This window comes from Schistocerca cancellata, chromosome 2 (genome assembly GCF_023864275.1).
Source record: "Schistocerca cancellata isolate TAMUIC-IGC-003103 chromosome 2, iqSchCanc2.1, whole genome shotgun sequence".
Taxonomy (NCBI): Eukaryota; Metazoa; Arthropoda; class Insecta; order Orthoptera; family Acrididae; genus Schistocerca; species Schistocerca cancellata.
Genome location: NC_064627.1, coordinates 770733736 through 770758650, shown reverse-complemented (window position 1 = coordinate 770758650; position 24915 = coordinate 770733736). Strand labels below are relative to the sequence as shown.

At 37.3% G+C, this 24915-nt stretch overlaps 1 protein-coding gene across 4 annotated transcripts in view; it reads left to right on the top strand.

Annotated features, from left to right (window-relative positions):
- Positions 1 to 17320, top strand: part of LOC126162596 (dual specificity mitogen-activated protein kinase kinase 4-like) — a 138861-nt gene extending 121541 nt beyond the window's left edge. For all 4 annotated transcript variants that reach the window (XM_049919205.1, XM_049919204.1, XM_049919203.1 and 1 more), the window contains 4 exons: positions 1210 to 1329; positions 1548 to 1727; positions 14751 to 14977; positions 15219 to 17320. In XM_049919205.1, coding sequence (XP_049775162.1) covers positions 1210 to 1329; positions 1548 to 1727; positions 14751 to 14977; positions 15219 to 15384 — 693 coding nt within the window. In that variant the 3' untranslated portion in view covers positions 15385 to 17320. The remainder of the gene's footprint in view (positions 1 to 1209; positions 1330 to 1547; positions 1728 to 14750; positions 14978 to 15218) is intronic.
- The last annotated feature ends 7595 nt before the right edge of the window (positions 17321 to 24915 follow it).

The following is a 24915-nucleotide window of genomic DNA, read 5'->3' as shown; positions in this document are numbered from 1 at the left end:
AAATTCTACCAGGCGGCTTCCTCTTTCATTTCTTACCCCCAATCCATATTTACCCACTATGTGTCCTTCTCTCTCTCCTTCTCTCTCTCTTTTCCTACTATCGAATTCCAGTCACCCATGACTATTAAATTTTCGTCTCCTTTCACTACCTGAATAATTTTTTTTATTCAAATAAGGTAAGCACTTTATTAGCAAAAGTGTTATATTTTTCATTCATGCCATGAGCACTGTAAGGATCATTCCATTGAATGTCTCTGAGGAGTGTCCTAAACCTTGCAACTGTGTTGCAAGAAATGGAGAACAGTAGCCACACACTTTTTGTTTGTAGTTTTCATTGAAATATGTGAGAAACAGTGACAGGTAGCTCCACAAACACAGAGAGGTGGTGACAGGGGGGAATGTAATGTAATGGATGTGAACCATTGTTGCCTGCATTGTGTGGCTAACAAGAGAAATGTGGCCTTATTTTGTGCTTCTTGGTTTATGTTGTAAAAGTTAAGGCTGACATACAGTAAACTACTACTTGGTCATCTTTGATACTGTGAAACACACATTTTCTACTGCAAGCCCTTTGGTTTCCATATTTTTCTTGCCTTTAAGATCTTTGTTCAGTAGATGAGATGTTTCACAGTAGAGAAGATGAGCAATTGCTCGTAGCTCTTGAGGAATGCATTTTAGAGCTCTTGTTTATTAGACTTTTTTTCTTGTTTTGGTCCATATTACCACATCTGAAAGTTGTCTGTCCAACAATCTTAGTGACAACAGTAGTCGTACATGTATTCCACTGTATCAGAATGCTTTTTACTTATAACTTTTGACTCCCTTTTGTGAACCAAGGTTCTTCACTTCAAGTTGATACATTTACCCTTCTCCATCATCCTTGAAAGTTTGTAACATCATCATGATATTGCTCTGTATATTGCTTCAGTAAAAATATCAATTTTCACAATGTTGATAAATTAAAATTAGACGCACATAAGCATTTTTTTCTTAGTGCTTGTATAAAATTTGTGTGAGATCTTAAGACTTTTGTCAGATCAACAAGAATTCTTCTCTGACACGTTAATAAGCAAATGACAAAAACGGTTTTAATGAGAAACAAACCTTATCCTTTGAAATTGAATTAATATTTTTAAATATCACTAAATTATTGTATTAGGTTTATTGTGACTGACTGATATGTTTATGATGTATTTTTATTTGTTGCAGGGTGACTGTTGGATATGTATGGAGCTCATGGACACATCATTAGACAAATTCTACAAATTTATTTATGAGAAATTAAATCAAAGGATACCTGAATGCATCTTAGGAAAAATAACAGTTGCCGTAAGTTTTATTTACCATACCATTACGTGCTCAAAAGGGGAGGGGGGAAGAGTATAGAACTGCATTGTTTCTCACAGTTTAGTTAGTTTAAATTGTTAATCATTTTATTGTCAGCATGTTTGTATCATTGTTTGCTTTTAGTAAATGATAGAATGACCTTTTGTATGAAGTGTCTGTATTGTTATCTTAAGTTGCTCACTAAAGTTTTGTTGAAACAGACTGTAACTGCCTTAAACTATTTGAAAGAGAAACTGGCAATCATACATCGTGATGTGAAGCCTAGTAACATTTTGTTGGACAAACGGGGAAACATCAAACTTTGTGACTTTGGTATCTCAGGACAGCTGGTGGACTCAATTGCACGAACAAGGGATGCTGGTTGCCGGCCATACATGGCAGTAAGTACAGCTCTTAACCAGGCGAGCCACTAAAATGTGTGTGCATTTTATTTATTAAGATCCCTTTTGCCCTTCATGTTTTGGAGGAAATATTAACAACATATTGTAAGACTTTTAAAAGTATTTATTTGCTAAATCAAATTATTTTAGGTTTTTCTTTGGACTTATTATGCAGTGATGTTGTCAGTGAGATAAAACTGGGTATAGATGATGCCAGAATATTGTTCATTCATGATCCATGTTACATGCCATTTGCAAGGTCTTAAAGCACTCCAATGCTTGCAAAATATGTTTCACAAATATTTTCTGGGAAGAATAGTCAACTACAAGACTACAACTAAATAAAGGTAGAAATAATATACTAGATGATGGATGTGACTGGATGGATTTTAAAAAAATAAAAATAAAAAAAATGTGGGAAATCTACTCACCTAGATGTGGCAGGAGTACACACAGATGTCAAAGTTAAGAAAATTAGCAAGCTTACAGAGCAAGTGGCTCCTTTTGGCAGAAGCAATGAAGGGGAAGGAAGAGGGATGAAGAAAAAGGATTGGTGAGGTTTAGAGAATGGGGGGAGTTTGGAAAAGTCACCCAGAACCCAGGTTTAGGGAAGACGTACCTGGCGGGATAAGAAGGAAAGACTGATTGTTGAAAGTCTTGCTCATGTGAATATCTCTCTCTCTCTCTCTCTCTCTCTCTCTCTCTCTCTCTCTCTGTGTGTGTGTGTGTGTGTGTGTGTGTGTGTGTGTGTGTGTGTTTTCTTTTCTGAAAAAGGCTTTGTCCAAAAGCTCAACATGTAACATTTGTGTCAGTTTGCAACTCAACATTTTATCTTTACAGTAACAATCTACCCTTTCCATAATATTGTTGATATTCAAACCTGGACTCTCAGAAACCTCAGAATCCTTTCTACATTTTTGGAATTTCTTCTGTTACAATCTACAGTTAATCACCAATAAATTGTGGTCAGAATCCACACTTGTCCCTGCAATTGCCTTATGGGTTAAAATCGGGTTCTGAAATCTCTGCATTACCTTTATATAATCAATCTGAAAGGTTCCAGCATCCCTCTTTAAGTCCCTTTCTTGTATACAGTATTTTTTCATGAGTCTCAAATGAAGTGTTAATGGTGCTTAAATTATGCTTTGTGGAAGATTCTACCAGGTGGCAGCTTCATCTTTCATTCCTTTCCCCCAGTCCATATTCTCCTTTCGTTTTCCTTCTCTTCCTTTTTCTATTACCAAATTCCAGTCCACTCCTCCAGCACAGTTAAATTTTGGTAATCTGATTAATTAGTTTTTATCTCATCATACATTCTTTCAGTCTCTTTATCTTCAGTGCTAATTGGCATATAAGCTTGTCCTACTGCAGCGAGTGTTGGCTTCGTGTCTATCATGGCTATGATGAATCATTCAGTATGCTGTTCACGGTAGCTTACTTGCATTTCTATTTTCATATTCATTATTAGACCTACTTCTACATTCTTCTTCTGTGGTGCTACAGTCCAGGATGAACCTTGGCCTTCCCCTACATTACCCCTATTTAATTTTGTATTTATAACTGTGTACTGACCTGACCAGAAACTCAGTTCTCCCTGCCAACAAACTTCACTAATCCCCCCCCCCAAATCTACCTTCAACCTATCCATTTCCCTTTTCAAATTTTCTAAACTACCTGTCTGATGAAGGAGTTTAACATTCAAGCTGTAACCTCTAAAATGACTGTTTTGTTTTTCCTGATGGTCCCTGTCCAGAGATTTGAATGGGGAGACTATATTACCTCTGGAATATTGTACCCAAGATGATGGGGTCATTTAACTACACACAAGAACTGCATGTCCTTGGGAAAAAGAATGATTGTAGTTTCCCCTTGCTTTCAGCCATTCATAGTATCAGCACAACAAGACCATGATGGTTGATGTTACAAGACCAGATCAGACTGTCGACCTGCAACTACTGAAAAGTCTGCTGCCACTCTTCAGGAACCACATATTTGGTTGGCAGGTCCACAGATATCTCACCATTTTGGTTACACATACAGTACAGCTTTCTGTAATGCTGAGGCATACAAGGGGCCCCACCTCAGCGAGGCATGTGCTTCTGGTCACACAGGTTGATAACATTTACACAACACTATGCCGCTTCTCCTGACTTCACTGTCCTTCAAATACATTCCACGGGTGTCCACAGCATTCGGACACAACCAGCCGACTAGCTTCACTGTTTCCAAGATCCTAATTCCAGTGCTCCAGGCCATGACAGTCTGCCTTTTATCAGTGGATTTCCTCATTTGTGGCCTGCATTGTCACTGGAATGATTCCCCATTTGTCTCTGCTCCGCTTACATACTTTCCTTTCATTTCACGTACCTAACACATTACTAGGCAGCATGCAGTCTAAATGGTTGGTGGTAGTCATAATGCTTCGGCTCATCAGTGTATATAATCAGGCTTTTAGGCTAAAAAGCCTGATTCACTTTCCGTGTATGCAACATAGATCATATCTCACCATTCTTCACATCAATAACTAATAAAAGCTGTTGTTTATCTTCATGTTTTTGCAGTGTAATAACCAGATCCTTTAAATTTTGGGATTAAAGCCAAATAAACTCTTAATTCTTCTTCTACTATTTCGTCTATGTACCTTTCAGCTGTCTTCAGAGTGAGCCAACAAACTGAAGCTGCACTCCTGAAATTTAATGTATCAAGAACTGTTCTGTTGACTTGGAGATCTTTCAGTTACACACCATAAAAATATCGTTTGAAATTTGATGTCCATTGCTTTCTTCTTTTTTGTCAGGCAAATGGGCACTATGTACAACTGATGTTCCTTTATTTCTACATGGTGGCACATGAAAAACCGACCACAAGTACTAGGCTACTCATTGATGCCCACCAGTTGTCGTCTGTTGTTTTGAAGCTGTTGCTTGCAATAGCTTATTTGTTATTTCATTACAATCTTATTACTACATGTTTACCTATTTGTTGTTGTATCTGCTCATGGTGGGCAACAATTTGCTTGGAATTGGCGAGCAGTCCTTACTCAAGGCCACTTTTCCTTTGCCACCCTGTATTTTACATGGCAGTCCCTTAACCTTTGAGTGCGTATGCTGTTTTCTGTAACACGAGCAGGCACACAGCATACTTTGTACATATGTCAAGAATAGATCTCTTTATGGTACCAAGGTAAACATGTATGAGCAATATCACAGTTTAGTGTTAGTTTAATTTAGTGACTATAAAATAAACTTACATTATATGAGTGAAGTGATAAAATAAACTTCCATTGTATCATTCTGTTGCCATTTACAAGTGTCACCCCACAGTAATGACCCACTGAATGCAGTAGCACCAGATCTCAGCTAACTGCTTTTCAGTTGCTAATTATCTCATAGATGATTGCCTCATTGTGGGATTATGCTGATAGTTCATAATCTAGGTCATTTTCTTGCATGGGTCGTAAATTTTTTTTTCTCACCTAACTCGCTGTTTATTTTATATTACTACCACACTCTTGAACATATGACAACATAACTTAGCATAGTGTAAGGTGCAACAATGAAGAAAAAATAAATATGGGCCCGCAGTTGAAAAACAACAATGGAACAATACAAGATAACATCATTTGTGGTTGGTGCACTTTATACATAGACACGCCTGCTTGAGTGCTAATAACATCTGTGGCTGTTTCAAAAATACATCTTCATATTTTATACCACTGCAGCCAAATCACCTTCTTGATCTAAACTTTTTATATACAACCAACATTGCCTCTGAATACCTTGTTTCATGTCTGTAAATCTAACAGTACCTAATACATTAAAGTGCCAAAAAACTGGTATAGTATTCAAATACAGAGAGATGTAAACAGGCTGAACACAGTGCTGCTTTTGGCAACACCTATAAAAGACAACTGTCTGGCTCAGTTTTTAGATCATTTACTGCTGCTACAATGGCAGTTTATTAAGATTTAAGAAAATTTGAATGTGGTGTTATAGTCGGCACACGAGTGATGGGACACAGCATCACCGAAGTAGCGATGAAGTGGGGATATTCCCGTACGACCATTTCACGAGTGTACTGTGAATATCAGGAATCCATAAAACTTCAAATTTCCAAATCGCTGCGGTCGGAAAAAGATCTTGCAAGAACGGGACCGATGACGACTGAAGAGAATCGTTCAACGTTACATAAGTGCAACCCTTCTGCAAATTGCTGCAGATTTCAATGGTGGGCCATCAACAAGTGTCAGCTTGTGAACCATTCAATGAAACATCATTGATATGGGCATTCGGAGCCGGAGGCCCACTTGTGTACCATTGATGACTGCACAACACGAAGCTTTATGCCTCGCATGGGCCCATCGAGACTGACATTGGACTGTTGATGATAGTAACATGTTGCCTGGTCGGACGAGTCTCATTTCATATTGTTTCGAGTGGATGGACATGTATGGGTATGGAGACAACCTCATGAACCCGTGCACCCTGCACGTCAGAAGGGACTGTTGAAGCTGTTGGAGGCTCTGTAATGGTGTGGGGCAAGTGCAGTTGGAGTGATATGGGACCCCTGATATGCCTAGATGCGACTCTGAAAGATGGCACAAAATTAAGAAATCTTGTCTGATCACCTGCATCCATTCATGGCTATTGTGCATTCCAATGGACTTGAGAAATTTCAGCAGGACAATGTGACACCCCACACATCCAGAATTGCTACAGGGTGGTTCCAGGAACACTGTTCTGAGATTAAACAAACATGTTTGCTGGGGACCAAACTCCCCAGACATGAACATTATTGGGCATATCTGGGATGCTTTACAACATCCTGTTCAGAAGAGATCTCCACCCCATCGTACTCTTACAGATTTTTGGACAGCCCTGCAGTATTCATGGTGTCAGTTCCCTCCAGCACTACTTCAGACATTAGTCGAGTCCACACCACCTCGTGTTGTGGCACTTCTGCTTGCTCGCGGGGGCCCTACACGATATTAGGCAGGTTTACCAGTTTCTTTGGCTCTTCTGTGTTTTATGTGTGTAAGGCCAGCACTAAGTGCATATACAAAAACTTGGAATATTGTCATCAGCTTTCAGAAGTTCTTCATACATTCTTTCAGAGTTTTCGCAAACTTCATTGCAAGAATTTAATAAAAGCTTCACCCTCCATTGCCGGCAATGGAGGGCGAAGCTTTGACAATGCCAGCCACTCGTGCTGGCGAAACGTCAGAAAAATCATTAGATGAACATCGGCCGAAGAACCCGAGACAGAAGCCAATAGGCAGTTTGTCAACAAGTGGCCACGAAAGCCTTAACAATTTTGGAATTTAATAAAACTTATAGCTTCATATCATTAATCTTAGTTTCCTGGCCGTGTCATAGATTTCCTTTGCTCGGGGACTCAGTGTTGGTGTTGTCCTCATCATTTCGTCTCATCTTCATCACAAAGATATGCAAGTGCCTGATTGGATCAGATACAAATACTCACACCAGGCAGTCAAACGACCTCAGATGGGATCTCCTGGCCAATATCATTTGATCATATAATTTCGTTTATAGCAACATTTACTAGGTTTTATGCTAACTCCTCCTATTGTGTCTTTTAATCATGGCTGATTTTCTTCTCTAATTGTACTATCTGTTTTCCATGCCTTTTATCATTTTATTTGGTTTGGTTCTAGTACTCTTCTGTTTCAAATCTAACAACATTTAGCATTCAATGATCATTCTTGCCAAGTCTATTTTCGTACATACTCTTGTAACCCAGTACTAAAATATTTGCATATGCATCTTGTTTGTATTTTTCTTTTCCCATACTCTGCTGTGCCAAGGTCGATTTTTTTCGATATTATGTTGCTTTTCAAGTGATAAGATCAAGATTCTCATTTCCAATTGTGCGTAACCCACTGTCCCAGTTTGCAGCCTTTCCTTTCAAATACTTAATCACAAAACAGATGTGTTTTGCATTCATGCATGTGCTTGGCATGAGACAGTAAAACCATGAAAAAATGCTAGTAAGTGTATATTCCACTTTAGCATAAGTTTATTAAAATTTACTTTAATATTAAATTGTGTTTGTTGGACTTTATGCAGTAAGCTTAGTGCTCTACTGCTGTATCTTTTTCTGGAAATACTACTACACTACATTTGCCATACTTTTTTGTGTTCTGTAATGTGTGCTCTGTAGTAGCTGATGATGCCCGATTTGACAGTGGCTTTGCAGTTCCTGTGCACTTTCTCAACATAAACTTGAACACATTTACCTTTTTCTAAAAATCTTGCACGTTTTTGCTTTTTGATGATTTTTGTGTGTTCTTCTTAATTCTCTTTAGGTCATGATTTAGACTTGAAAATTTCTCAAGTACCCATATATTTTTGAGAGTTCTGCTACTGCTACTTCTAATTCCTGGATTGGTTTTAATTCACTCATTATCCAATTTTGTTTTAATTTAGTTGTAATCTAACTTTTCATATCTAATGCTGCATTCATTCTTCTGTTAATTTTTAACTAGCTGATCTAGTATTTGTCAGTAAAGATTTGTTACTGCCTCCTCCCCCCTTTGCTTGCAGCCTTCTTATATTGTTTACATTTTTCTGTCTCTTTCTGCCCTGACATGATTTGTGGTATCATCCTGCATGTATCTTGGTGCATCTGTTTCTTTACCTCTGTGCTTTTTTCTGGCCTTTCTGTATGTTCAAATCAACATCTACATATGTACTCCACTAGCCAAGAGGCGTGTAGCGGAGGGCACAATTCGTGCCTAAGTCATATCCCCCCCCCCCCCCCCCCCCCCCCCCCCCCGTTCCACTTTCCACTCGTGCATCACGCAAGGGAAAAACAACTGTCTGAACACCTCAGTACGAGCTCAAATTTCCCTTATCTTTGAATGGTAATCATTGTGCGATTTGAAAGTTGGTGGTAATAAATATATGCTCTACATCCTCAATGAAGATCGCATTTCGGAATTTAGTGAGCAGCCCCTTCCATTTAGTGCATCATCTATCTGCAAGTGTGTCCCACTTCAAACTTTCTATGAGATTTGTAATGCTCTCGCGATGGCTAAATGTACCAGTCACGTATCTTGCCACTCTTCTTTGGACCTTCTCAATCTCTTGAATCAGACCCAGCTGGTAAGGGTCCCATACAGACGAACAATATTCCAAGACAGGACGAAGTAATGTATTGTAAGCAAATTCCCTTGTTGAAGGACTGCATTGCTTCAGGATTCTACCAATAAACCACAATCTAGAGTTCTCCTTGCCCATTACTTGTGTAATCTGATCATTCCATTTGAGATCATTTCAAATAGTCACACCCAGATACTTGAAGGATGTTACCACTTTCAAAGACTGGAAATTTATTTTGTACTCATACATTAATGGGGATTTTTGCCTTGTTACATGGAGTAGGTTATACTTACTAATGTTGAGAGATAACTGCCAGTCATTACACCACACATTTATTTTCTGCAAATCCTCATTGATTTATTGCCAACTTTCGTGTTATACTACTTTTCTGTGGACTACAGCATCATCGGTAAACAGTCTAATGCCGCTGTCAATACCATCAACCAGATTGTTTATGTAAATCGTAAAAAGCAGTGGACATATTACGTCGCCCTGGGGCACACCTGAAGTTATGCTTGTTTCTTTTGAAGTCACCCCATTCAGGACGACATACTGCTCTCTGTCTGTTAGAAAACTTTCTATCCAATCGCATATGTCATCGGATAGACTGTAAGTCCATCCTTTTTGGAGTAAGCGACAGTGCGGAACCGAGTCAAACACCTTTTGAGAAATATGGCATCAACCTGGGAGCCGGTATCTAGAACCTGTTCTATATCAGGTACAAAGAGGGCCAGCTGTGTCTCGCGTGACCGCTGTTTCCTAAAACCATTCTGGTTTCTGCAGATGAGCTTCTCAGAGTCTAGGAAGGTCATTATGTCTGAACACAAAATATGTACCATGATTCTACAACAAATCGATGTCAGTGAAATTGGCCGGTAATTATGTGCATCCGATTTTCTACCCTATTTATAGATTGCTATGACCTGGGCCTTTTTCCAGTCTCGTGGAACTTTCCTCTGTTCCAATGATCTCTGATAGATGATAGATAACAATGGTGCTATATTTGTAGCACATTGTCTGGGCCAGATACCTTCTTGGCACCTAAGGATCTTAACTGTTTTACAATCCCGGATACACTAAACACTATGCCAGCCATCCTTGTGTTTGTTCGATAATTGAAAGGGGGAATGGTGCTGCAGTCCTCTACCGTAAATGAGTTTTTGAAAGCTAGGTTTAAAATTTCGGCCGTCTGTTTATCATCTTCCATTACATTACCTGTACTGTCAGCAAGAGAAGGTATTGAATGATTTATAGCGTTCATAGATTTTATGTATGACCAAAATATTTTGAGGTTATTTTTAGAATCTGCAGATAAAATATTGCTTCTGCCCCCTGTGATAAATGTGTAATTTTCCCAGTCAGTGGATGCCAGATTAGAGTCTCTACCTATAACTAATGGATAATTTGGATATTCATTTCCTATGTACTCAAGACTTTCCCTGACACATTCTGTGACATTTGTTGTGGATGCTGGTGGTCTATAAAAAAATCCTAATACAATGGTCACTCCTTGTGTGATTGACAACTTTATCCAGACTATTTCACAGTCCAACCCAGTATCGATCTCAACTGTGTTTAAGCAGCTTTTAACTGCAATGAACACACCACCCCCCCATAGCATCAGTCCTATCCTTCCTAAACATTGTCCAATCTGAGTTCAAAATTTCACTGCTATTTGTGTCTGATTTCAACCAGCTTTTGCTACCTAATACAATATTGGGATTGCTACTGTTTATTTCGTAGAGTAACTCGGGGGATCTTGCTAGAGACACTTCGACAATTTACTAACATGAGATTTAGCATATTTAAATGACCTGTTTAGGCGAACTAACGATTTTTACAGTTGGCACACCCACATCAGTGTCATGAATTGGTAATTTTTCAGTCCAACGGTTTGTTTCCCGTGGGTGTATTATAAGCTTTTAACGCTCTGCTCAGTCATATTCTGCTAATGTCCAGAGATCCTAAATGTTTGAATTTAGCACTTGTTTCTCCCTTATTTTTATCATGTTTTCCAGTAACTACTCCTGATTGCACTTCTAGTATTGGTATTATAATTCTGATTTCTATTAAAGTTAATGAAAATGAAAACTATAAACACCCAAATTACTATTAAATTATTGCACAAATAATAATGTACTACTTTTAAAAATAATTACCTATAGCAGCAAATGCGCAACATGACTTGATGATTATTCCTCATTGTGCTGTTGGTAGTTGTAGTTTCATAGCACTGACGAACTGAACTGGTTTTGCTGTATTGGTTGTAAATGTTGTCATAAGCTTGTAGAATACATCTTGTATCCTTTGTTGATATCTATCACAATGTGTATACTGATCACATTTCACAATCTTCAAGTAACTATTTTTTTTTATTATTATTCGTCAATTTTTTTCTGTGCTTTCTCAATTGAAGACATGTCTATGAGACAGTAGCTAACAAAAACCATATAAAAAGTTGAGGGTTACAAAGTGAGCCATTGAGAAACATATATTGGTGGGACAGCAAAACAAACAAAGGAATCAGAAAACAGATTGGCATGACAGATGTAATTGTGACAGTAATGAAAATGACACGGAGATATGCATGACAAGTAGCTAGGCTAATGAATGATAGATGGACCAAGAAAGTATTGTTGAACTCAAGAAATAAGAAAAGTCAGAGGTAATGATCTAGTGGAAATAAGCTAGAAAACATTAGTAAACATGCTAGTGCAATATAGAACGTGTAAGACTGTAGACAATAATACATTGAGAGTAGTCTGGAGGTGGTTGTTATTCAGGAGGGATGGATGATGATGATGATAGAATTAAGAACAAGGTTTCATTACTTTCTTTATGTTCACTAAATTTTATGAAAGACAATCCAACTACCATAATCTTTTGCGTTTAATAAGGAAAAGTTTCATCACCTTTCCATACTTTTGAAGTACAAGATAAATCATACAGTTTCATATAGCCCTTTCTTGCAGCCTTCTTTGATGTGGATAAATTTCACTTCCATAAATTATAGCATTTCAACAGACCAACTGTCTAGCCTTTTTTTTTGCATATGTAACTACATTTGACAGTTCTTTTTTTATGAGTAGCAGGAGCATTGTGTGTGTTGGAGGAGTGGGTGAGACTTGTTTGTGGGCTTTTAGAACCAAAAATTAAGTTCAAGCCAAAGAATTTTTTTAAGCAATACTAATAAAAACACTGCTCTAAAATTATTCGTGTGAGATTATAAAATAAATCTTGTATGCACTGTGACTGAATAACATTAAAGTTAGTGTGTATGATATTGGGGAATGCCCTTGTTGTCCATCGTTTGTCACTGTGCTAAGCTATTTTGTTCTGAACAATCTGTGTTGCTTAAAACTGTGCCTTTTAGATATCCCCAAAAGAATTCTGACAACACATAACTGAAGTTCTCTCAAAATCATACAATCACTGAAGAGACAGTACATTTTGCTCATTCCAGTGTTAGAGAAGGGAAACAGCCACTTGATGTGTTCTGATGCATGCATGAGACTTGTATAAAAGGGGGTGAAACCAGTTGTATACTGATTCAGCATTGCACATCAAGCATCAATCACCCTTATGTAAACGATTTTTCAGGTGTCATGCTGGGGGTTTTAATTGATAAAACACATTAATTTTGAGAACTAATGCTTTATTAATTATGGGACCGTTGAAAGCATGTCATATCCATGAGTGAAGTGTAATTAAGTCAATAAAATCCCAAAGAAGCTCTTAAAATTATCAAAAGTATTCCATTCACTGCCACTGTTAGGCCTGTTTTACTTTACATTAAGGCATTGTCTGTACTTGACAGTGTCTGTTAAGTTTGGTCCATTGAACTTTACAGACACTGTCAAATACAGACACTGGAGTAACATAGTTCATGCAAAAGCCTGAGCAACCTGATGAGAAAACTGAACATGTCCCTCCTTGTGTAGAAATCATGTAATTGTGCAAGCAGTATGGGAAGTTTAGTTTTGTCCATGAAGCATGCTTTGATAGCCAAAGCGATTAAGGTGACCACTTGTGTAAAGTGGGAAATTCCGGGTTCGAGTCCGAGTCTGACATACGTTTTCATTTGTTTCCAGTAAATTGTATAGCTGTGCTGGTACCATATTCACACTATGTGAAAACATTACACGGATTTTTTTAAATTTATACATCACAAAAGTGGGGTGAAAAAGGTTTTTCATTTTCTTTCACAAAATGAAGTCCTTTCCAAACCTCTTTGTTTAATGAAAGTTACTGCATTAGCTTCGTGGAGAACATCATTAGTCTAGGTTACAATGTTCTATGTTCTATTCATTCTGTTTATATGTTGGTGACACTAACAGAAGCAAAATGAGTCAAGCACAGGTTATTGGTTAAATATACTTACTTCCAACTGGTGTTTGATATTTGCTGCTAAAGTTATATATGACCCAGTCACAGTAATGCTACAAACTTCTATGTTCAATGTCAGCAGGCAATAATCACTCACAGACAGCAGGTCGTCACTATCAGTGGAACATATATAAAGTGTGCTGGGGAGGGTGATGGGGAGAGAAATGGTGCAGTTGTAATGCAGGGACAGAAAGATTTATATGACTTCCTTGATCATTGGCTTTCGGGCCAAGAATGGCATTTCTCAACTGGCTAAGTTTATAAACTGTTTGTGTACCATAGTGGTTAAAGCATTCTGTGCGTGACAAAATGGCAATATCCAAAACTGGTGCCGAGGCATCTGTGGTGCACCTTTGGCCTTAGATGACAAAGGCAGTTGCAGTGAGGTGTATGGGTAAATAAACATGCAACAGTTGAGTAACTGGTCACCCAGATGAACCAAGGGACCATCATAGTATCTTCTCAATGAGCGTTCAGTGAATGTTGCTGCATATGGCCTCTGCAGCAGGCACTCGGTTCATGCTGAGTGCTGCACTTTGGCGATGAAATCTGGAATTTGTGTGCCAGTACTGAAGCTGAATGTCCACAGAGTGGTGACAGGTGGCCTTTTCAGATGAATCGCAATTTATGCTCCACCGGACAAATGGCCATTAGAGCATGTGGCCCTGTGACAGTCATTGTAAGGGTGCAGGCTGCAGGAAGAAGTGTTTTAGTCTGGGAAATGTTTTTGTGGCTTTTCCTGGGTGATCTCATCATTCTGGAAGGCACAGCGGAGCAATACAGATACACATCTGTCTTTGGGGACCATGTTCACCCCTTCATGTAGTTTGGTTTTTCCTTCGCATGATGGCATCTACCAGCAGGACAATGCAATGTGTCACACAGCTCACAATTTTTGTGCATGGTTACAAGAGCACCAGGATCAGTTTGCTAAACTCCCCTGGCTATTGAACTTCCTGGACATAAATCCAATTGAGAATCTGTGGAACCACCTCAATTGGGTTGTTTGCTCCGTGGATCCTCAACAGAGCAGCCTAGCACAGCTGACCACAGCACTGGAGTTGGCACATCTCCACATCTCTGTTTGTACCTTCCAGAGCCTCATTGACTCTCTAACTACATTTTCACACTGCTTAAGGTGTTTTTTCTGTCCTTTTACAAGTGGTCACATTAATTTGACTGGACTATGTATAACACAATAAAGACACGCACGCACGCATTTTGATATCCTGTCAATAAACATCACATCAAAATTTTAGTAGGAGTCTTATCTTAGTGTAAGTCATAAACTCTGTGTCCTGTAGCAAGTGAGACTGAATGTAATGAATGCCTTATAAGTCCGTGCAGATACAAATATATGTCTGGAGGTAACAGGAGTATTGTTTAAACTTTCATTCATGATGTGAAATCTTTGTCTGCAAGTATACCACAGTAACAAATTGTATTAAATATTGTTCACCTTTTGCTTTGATTTCCATTTCCTGTTTCTCACTGAAATGAATGTTTGCTTTTACAGCCGGAGAGGATAGATCCTCACAGAGCACGTGGTTATGATGTCCGCTCAGATGTCTGGTCCTTAGGAATTACTCTCATGGAAGTTGCAACAGGTCATTTTCCATACCCAAAGTGGAACTCAGTCTTCGATCAACTTAATCAAGTTGTGCAAGGCGACCCTCCTCGCCTCTCACCCAATGATAATGGAAATCATTTCACAATGGAATTTGTAAACTTTGTTAATACTTGGTAATATTTTGATTATTTACTGTTAGTTTGTGATTTTTTGTGTGTGTGTGTGTGTGTGTGTGTGTGTGTGTGTGTGTGTGTTTTGGGGAGGTAGGGTGGGTGATAATATATTTTAAATTAATTTCATAGTTTTCTTTTGTGAATTATGGTGCATTGTAACACTTTTCTCGTGTAGTTTTGATGAAACATGTTTTTGTAGACTATAAGATGTAACTGAATTGTTTTAACTTTTTTATTTCAGCCTCATTAAAGAAGAAACACAGCGTCCAAAGTACAGTAAATTGCTGGAGCATGAGTTCATTGTCAGAAGTGATCAGGAGTCAGTAGATGTTGCACATTATGTGAGCAATATCTTGGACAGTATGGCAAACAATGGTGCCACTATGTTCACTATGAACCAGCCATGATGACAATCATGTTATGTTAGTTTAACTTATGAACTCTGGAATCCCTGTTGGCTTCCACATGTCCTTTCCCCCAGAAAACTGGGTTTTGGAATTGTGGCTTTATTGATGGTCCTATGTCCAGTATCTGCTAGTGTCAGGAGAGTATTATGGAAGTAAACAAAGTGAGACTGGCATGTGCACTGTGGATGGAATTGGAATATATTCCATACACTTTTATATAAAAGTGAAAAAAATGTTGGAATTGGTTTAAGACACCCGTCATTTTGCTCATGTAATTATGTATTGGGATATCAAGAATGCCTATAGTACAATCACATTCTGTATTTTAACATGTATTGATCCTTGCTCATTTGTAGTGTTTTAAATGTTGACACCCTAAATTGTTAAATCAACTAGTAACTTCATGTAGCCCATAATCTTCTCTAAAGTTACATATAGTTTGAGAAGTAGTGCTGTGAAATCACCTTTTTTAACTTCAGATTGTTGTACTGAAGAGCAGACACTCATATTTTTATTGCAATGTGTTTGTAGCGCCATGGCAGACCATTTTTATGTATAACAGTGTCTGACTGGTCCAGCAATTCCTCTTACCCAAAGAATGGGTATTATATAAAATTGTAAATATTGATGTTAGTGGACTAGTGATTTGCCGTTGTGTGATAACAAACTATTGTTTGCAAAAGTATTTATTTACAATTAATAGTTGAAGGCTGTGCAATAATGGAATTTTCTGTTTCTAGCAATTTGTGTCTTGCCTCATCAAAGGTAGACATAACAATGAGTCAGATATTTTTAAGAAAATGAAACTATCTGTTTTATAAATGCTAGAAATTCTGTGATTTTTCCATTAATTTTGTTATTTTTGTCTTCTAGACATACATGTTCATATGAGGTATTCTGCTGTATTTGTTGAAGAAGAGATATGACCTCATTTTGTATTTATTTATTTCTCTATCTTGCTTCCTTATAGTTCTCATTCTATTACTTTGGAAAGGCTTATCAGCTGTTAGTTTTCATTCATTCAGCCAGAATCTATATTTCAAATTTGGAAAAAATTCTCAATTGTCCTGTATTTGTTTATCCCTTCTCAGGTTTTTTTGTAGAATAATAAACTATCACCTGCTGGTCTTAATTAGAATTTTTTTCTCCTTAATACTTATTGTGACTGCAGTTTGCAGTAGTAGCCTACTTGTGAAAATGGCAGAAAAAACTTGTCACACATTCTTCTTGCAAGAGTCATGGAATCATTCAGATGATTGTTGTAATTCAGATGTTCAATTTATATATATATATAAATAGAAAATGAAATCAGCAACAGTCCAAAAATTCTTATGAAAGAGAACTGCACTGTATAATATTTACTTACTGGCCATATAATGTAATGTCAGACTCAGAAATTCTCTCTGTGTTGAGAGACTTTTTTTTTTTTTTTAAATAAACATTTATTGGAAAATAGTTTTCATTTTATTCCTGCCATACTGCTGCAAGATTATTGTCAGAAATCTTTAAAACATGTTTGTATTTTTATTAAAGTGGAAATCTATGTTTTTTGGTAATTTATTTGTGGATAAAGGATAAACTGTATCTTCTGTCTTGCAATATTATGACATCCATAATTTACTGATACAGTACATGTGTTACTAAAGGACTGATAATACACTGAGAAATATGTAATGGTGAAATAGTGACATTTCAGCAGTGTAATAGATTCTTTAGTTCAGTGTAGTTGCTGATTATTTACTAAATTATTCTTGTCAACATTAGTGACAGTTACAAAAACACTTTAAGCATTAACTGTCAAACATATTGAATGTACCTTTTTGTTACTCCTTATTCATCAGATGTAATGAAAAAAAAACTAATATTTGTTTCAAATGAAAAATCATGCATTGAAAAAATTAGCACCTAGTTGCAAAATGGTGGCTAACTTTACACAAGAACCATGTAGATGCCTCTTTAAACTGACAAATGGAAGTAGCAGGTAGCACAAATATGCCAGCAGATATTTGTAGTTATGTGCTGTATTCACTGTTGAGATGGTTATGTCTGGACATTGAGCAGCAAACAATCATTAAAACTTTGTGTAGCAGCCTCATATGTACAAGTAAATATCAACAAAAAACTGACGTGACACAATAACAATGTTGAGTAGGTTTGTGTAAGTTTCATCTCTTGTACCTTAATTTCTGTTCCCAGTTGACATAACATTTATGTCAATTTTATTGGTTCTTTGAAGACATGCATTAAGGTTGTTGCTGTCTAGAATTTGATTAATTAAAGGAGTGAGAAGCTGAATAATATACTGTCTACCTGAGGTGTGCTATTCATTTTTTTCCCGCCAACTTGAATTTAATAGTGTGGTTTATACTTTGTAGAATATATACTGAAGTATATTCCTTACAAATGTATTATTTTTGACTTGGTAGAAAGCATTTCTGTTTCACAGTTGTATCTTGTAGATACAATCTGCTTCTTGTACTGAAACAGAAAATTGAATTTTCTTGAAAAGAATGTTTATATATTCACACAGAAGTTTTGAATTTACTGTAAGAATAACTTTAATGAATTGTGACCTTTTTTACGTACTGCTCCAATCAAACAAAAGAAGAGACACATTTGGTGAGCATTATTTTAAAAATTACTGCTTTCTGCTGAATTGAGAATTATGTCTACATTAAAATTTTTAAAGAGTATGAGTTTTTTCTGTGAAAAATAGATCTTGGATAATATGAAAGATCAAATAAATTATATGAACATGTCCATTAGAAATGTAATTTATTAGTTTTCCCTGCAGTAGCATCTAACAGCGCCCTGCCTAAAAGTTTACAAGTGATGCTGTGTCCTGTTATCCAGGCGCGTAATATTCTTTCTTGGTGCAACTTTCAAAATAAAAGCTATATTTAGCAATTATTTCTTGATTTAATGCTCCATGTTTTGCTATACGTCATGCTGAGCTTAGTCGACAGTAATTATTGAGCTGGGGTTTTCACTGGGATTTATGTAGGGAATGAACGAAATTTTGTTGTCTCTGCAGTTTTTGCAACTAGTAGCTCTACCAGTCATCTGATATGACTGAAAGCAACTGCTCTCTCTCTCTCTCTCTCTCTCTCTCTCTCTCTCTCTCTCTCTCTGTCTCTTGAATTTAATGTGAGAATAAGAACATTAACCGTGGTATTCTGTTTTGATCTGCATGATTAGGAATCAGTACTCCTTCACCATGAAATTATTATTATTATTACTTTCTTTAAATATGATGTAGGTTGCAGTAGGTACTGGGAGATGAAGAAGCTTGCACAGGATAGAGTAGCATGGAGAGCTGCATCAAACCAGTCTCAGGACTGAAGACCACAACAACAACAACTTTAAATATAACATTTATGAGACACTCAGATTTTTGACCATAATTTCAAGAGTTGTTTAGTACTCAGTGTTTCTTATTGTTAAAATAATTGTCACAAATTATAAATATTGCTTATGTATTGTTTGAGTTGATATAACCCGACAAGTAATCAATTTTACCCTCTGACATTTTTATCTTCCATGAGCTTCAAGTGACATGTTACTCATGTATTTTGTTCAGGATGTTGTGTTATTGTGGTTCAATCCAAAGACTGGTCTGATGCAGCTCTTCATGCTACTCTATCTTTTGCAAACCTCTTCATCTCTGAGTAACTACGACAACCTATATCCTTCTGAATCTGTTTACTGTATTAATCTCTTGGTCTCCCTCTCCGTTTTTTATCCCCCATGCTTCCCTCCAGTACTCAATAGATGATCCCTGAATGCCTCAAAATTTGTTTTCTAGCCAGGTTGTACCACAAATTTCTCTTCTCCCTAATTCTATTTAGTACCTCCTTGTGAGTTACGTGACCTACCCATCTAATCTCCAGTATTCTTCTGTAGCACCACATTTTGAAAGCATTTATTATCTTCTTGTCTAAACTGTTTATCATCCATGTTTCACTTCCATACATGGCTACACTTCATACAAATACTCTCAGAAAGGACTTCCTGACATTTAATCTATACTCAATGTTAACAAATTTCCCTTCTTCAGAAACACTTTTCTTGCCATTACCAGGCTACATTTTAAATCCTGAACCATCATCAGTTATTTTGCTGTCCAAATAGCAAAACTCATCTATTACTTTAAGTGTCTCATTTCCTAATCTAAATCCCTCAGCATCACCTGATTTGATTTGAGCTACATTCTATTATCCTCGTTTTGCTTCTATCAATGTTCATCTTATATCCTTGTTCAGGATATCATTTCATTCAATGCAAACAGTATCACTGTTTGACTTGTTCTCCTCTATTGTTCACATGAAATCCTACTGGCAGAGAGTTTTGTACATTGCTTGATTGCTGTTTTGTTAAGAGGGTGTGTTGAAAAGTAATGGATCTGAATTTTTATGTGAAAACTCTTAAAGATTTTTAAATAAAACAAATGTTATTAACATTAAACATCTTTATTCTCCATGTCTACTTATTTGCAGTCCTCTGCCACTGGAGGTCTTTGTATTGTAGCATTTAACATATCAGTCTGTAACACAATTATGTTAGTTCTTGAGAAACAGCCTGCTGTAACTGAGTTCCATTTTGAAAAGTTTATCCACACATGGAGCACCCTCTCCTTGAGCATGACAATGCCAGACCACTCATGAGTGCTGTGGCATGTGGAACAATCTGACATCTGGTGTTCACTGTCATCAGTCATCCTCCATACAGTTCTAACTTGGTCTCAACAGATTTTCATCTACAGCAGAGTCCCAGTAATCCGAATGTTCGTTTAATCCGAACATGAAAAAGTTAGTCTGAGTATGGAAAACTGTGAAGTAAACTGCTGTACATACACACTATTTTAATTTACACAGTACAGTAAATATGTATTAGAAAAATTGGCAAGAAAACATTAGGTTTAAACAATGCATAACAATGAAAAAAAAGCTGTCAAACTTACTAAAATACAGCAGACATTTTATTCCTACTTTTTAGATGACAAAAACTTAGTCATTGTTTTTTGGCATAATGAAGTCAGTCTGTTATATGACGCATAGTTTCGCCATCATCTCACAAACATCAAATCAGCAGGTGTAGCAGTGGGCTGTTGCTCCAAATAATTAGATTGTCCTGAAATTCAAGAGATGGCCACAGTTTTCTCCACAATTTTCTCAGAGTATTTTCTGAAATATTCTTCTATGCCTCAACTGGCCCAATAAACAACATCCTTCACAGTAGTCTTTTTTATTTTGTCCTTTAAAGGAATGCTATCATCTTGGATCAGCATTCTTAAAAATTGTTTTCTGTAAATCAGTTTAATGTTTGCAGTACACCCTGGTCCAATTGGCTGTGGAAGTGGTGTAATATTCAGCAGCAAAAACTTCACCACAATTTCTCCATCACATAATTCCTCAGTCCTGGGGTGAGATGGCGCGTTATCAATTAAAAGGATTGCATGGGGAGACAAATTATTTTCCTTAGAAAATCATTGAACAGAGGAAACAAACTGGCTGTGAAACCATTCTTTGAACAGCTTGCCATCCATCCATGCTTTTTTCTGGTTGTGATAATATACAGGCAGGGACTTCATGTTGCAGTTTTTAAAAGCTCTGGGGCTAGCAGATTTGCTGATCAGCATTAAAGGCAGATTGTGATTACCAGCATTGTTGCTGCACACTAATAAAGCCACACGATCTTTCCACATTTTAAAACCAGCAACATGGCCTTCTGCTTTTGATGCCAGGCTTTTTGTTGGCAATGCTCTAAAATTAAGGCCAGTCTCGTCAGTGTTATAAATTTGTTGGTGGAATACTTTACCCTGTCTTATCATGTTTCAAACTTGCCCAAGTATTCTTTCGCTGCATCTCTCCAGTAATTGTTAGCTTATGGATTCCATGGTGTTTTTTGAATCTGTCCAACCAACCCATACCCACTCGCACTAAAAGACTTGTCACCATTCATTAACTTGTTCAGGTAAACAGCCTTCTCCTGAACCAGTGCTCCACTCAAAGAAATTCCCCTTTCTCTTTCTTGTGTAAAACAAAGGAAAGAGCTTCATCCACTTTATCATATTGGGACAGTTTCAAAGTCTGCCGAATTTTGAGTGTTTTTCCTGAAGACATTGCGCAGGACTGTTCAAGCTTCATTCTGTTCTTCCTCCAATCACAAACGGTTGCTTTACCAACAACCACTTCCATTGCCAGTTTAGATACATTCTCACCATTGTCTATCTGCTTCAAAGCATTCCGTTTTTCTTCGAGATTTAATGTTGTATGTTTTTGTTTACTAATGAATGCACCACTATACCTTAACGAATACAATACAACTGTTAGACGTGCCAGCGATTGATAACTAACATAACCAAGCACTTTGCGAGCCAACTGGCAGTGCACTGACCTCAGACACTACAAAGGTCTCAACAATGCATGGCAGTAAGGGCAGGGAGTGAGAGTAAGCCATGGTTCCCACACTTGTTTCCATTTGTTACCTACTTATCTGCTTGGTATACTTCGTTCTAGAAACTCGTCACTGTAATTCCAGCTAATCCGAACAAATCGGTAATCTGAACACGGTCTGGTCCCAATTAGTTTGGATTAATGGGATTCTACTGTATTTCTAAAACTGAAAAGAACACCTTCAAGGACTTAACTTTAAACCATGGTTCTGAAACTGCCTATTCGACTGACTCCTGCTCTCCTTACTTTGAGAATGGTAGCCAAGCTCACTTTTGTAACACAACCGTCTGTATGCATTGATCATAATGAACATATGTGGACTTACATGATCAGGTGTGCTGTCACAAACATAACTTGACTAAAAAGCTCTTTTGAAGAGTATTTTATACACTAAGTGAGAATGAAATTATTGAAGTAAAAATCATTGGAAATAAGTTAGTTCTTTTGTCAAAAATGAGTAAATTCCAATAATGTTAAATTTCAAGAAAATCTTGAGTTTGTTTGTTAGTGCATATCTGTATATGTTAGTCTACATAAAGCTTGTTGGATACGAAAATGGTTGTAGTACAAAGGTGGTTTGATAAGTCTGGTAAATTTCCATGAAAGAATGCAACATGTTTGTTGCACCTTCATGGTTTCTAAGCTTGATTATTCCATGGATCACATAAAGAATTTCAAGAATTTACAGCATACTGTTCATTGTCGATAGCTGTCTGAATTGGTCAGTGGACTGGCTGCATTTAAAAATTGAGAATACAAGATTTTGTGCTGTTATTAAATATTTTGGTTTGGAGGGTTGGGCTGCCACACAAATCACAACAGTACTGGATAAAGTTCATGTGGACTCCACACCATCATTGAAGACCATTTACTTTTGAATTACTGAGTTTAAATGTGGTTTCACCAGTACTAAGGATGAAGTGCACTCTGACCGTCCAGTTGAGATCATCACAAAGGAAACCCTTGGCAGAATCCACGATACAGTAAAGTAAGACTGCCGAATAAAAATGTGTGACGTTGTTGAGACCGTACGCATCTCAACCGAGTGAGAGTATAATATCGTGCGCGAAGAATTGGCTATGAAGAAACTGTGTGACAGGTGTGTGCCACAGTTGCTCACAGTCGACCAAAAGCTGTTCTGGCAAAGCATTTGAGCACAGCGTCTGGTGATGTTTTAATAGCAATGTGCAAAACTTTTCTGTCAATTTGTGACTGTTGATGAAACCTAGATTCAGCATTACACACCAGAGTCACAACGGTGGACAAATGTTGACGAAAGTGCACCAGAGAAGGCAAAGACCATTTCATCAGCTTCTAAGGTGATGTACACTGTTGTTTTGGCATTACCAAGGAACAATGTTCACACGTTACTTGTAAATAGGCAGAACCATAACAGGACTCTATTATGCTTTGTCATTAGAGCATCTGAAATTTGCGTTGGCTGAAATAAAACCAAGGTTGGTACACAAGAAAGTGCTCTTTCAACAGGATAATGCACCATCCCAACATCATCAAAAACCAAGTGGAAGTGCCTGAATTGGGCTTTGAACTGGTTCCTTGTCCACCCTGTTCACCATACTTATCCCAAAGTGACTTCTTCCCATTACCTAACTTGAAATTTTGGTTGGTGGGAAGAAATTTCCATCAAATGATGAAGCAATATTTGTAGTTAACGAGTATTTTGCAGAATTTGACAGGATCATTTTTGTGATGGGATGAAATAGCTGGAAGATTGTTGCATCAAGTGTATATTCCTCAAAGGAGACTATGTCAGAAGTAAGGTGAGTTGTTTATGGCACAAACATTTCTTCTTGATTTTATACCATACATATCAAACCCCTTTGTATATTTCCCATGTCATTGAATGCATTTTGTAAAATTCTTGTTATAAGATCTGACACGAAATCTGCTGCAAAGGAAATGTAACTTACAAACAAATTTGATGCAACTCATTTTACTTGGGAAAATTTGATAGAGGCCATTGTCATATTATACAATTCTGTAACAAACACAACTGCTGATGAATAATATTATGATGACTGCATTCATGATTACACACATTTCTTCAATTGTCCTTCTGGTCAGTTGTTAGGTTTTTCAGCAACATTTTGGCATGTTCATACATGCAAAACTTTGGTCAAAATTGAATGTACAGTGAAAGTGTTGGAGTTTTACAGGTCACCCTATTCTTATTGTTGAACATTGGTTTGATGTCACAAGAGCATGCACACGTTCAATTTTTCCATCAGTTTTTGAAGTTGAAAGTCTCCCTGAGTGAGGTTCATCTTTAATGTGTGCTTGGCCTTCCAAAAATGATTTGTGTCCATGAAAAACTTGTGCTCTTGTTCCCCATAGGCCTGTTTCAACCTTTCAAAAGCTCACACTCGGGGATTCTCCAAGTTTAACACAAAATATTGCTCTAAATTCCACTGTTCCATTTTTGTAACACATGACAGAAAAACAGCTTCACTGAGGGCGCTCTCAAAAAGCACATGTTGGCTGTATGGAGGAAACTCAGACTGAGTATCTGGAAAAGGTGCACACACTGGTCTACACAAGTAGAACAACACACTATTGCCAGATCGGTTGCAGTTTTGTCAGTCTCATTACTTTTCTCACACAGCTCGTATATTCCTTCAGCTAGTAGTTGCTAAGTAAAGCAGCAAAATATAGAATAAAAATTGATGCTGTGTGACTGAATATTCATATGCTTAAAAGTGCAAGTTTACTGAGTCGGGGCATCGAGTGCAGCATTAGAAAACAATGGAGGTATTAGAGTGGTGATTTGCCTCACCAGTGAAGTTAGAGGGCAGACTGTAACTTGTGATAACTCATGAATTTTGCACAATTAAGGACAGGAGCTGAACTTCTCAGATTTGTTCCTTTGCTCCTTTCATTTTATAGTTGCAATATTACTACTTCAGGCTTTAACACCTCATAGCTATTCCACAGTGGTATGAGCTAACAAATAGAGTGGCTCACTGGAAAAGAACTGATCTTGATTTGAGCTAGTTTTGGAAGGAAGGCAAAAAATGTGGGGGACACAAAATTTCAGTATTAGGAACCACATAAGTTT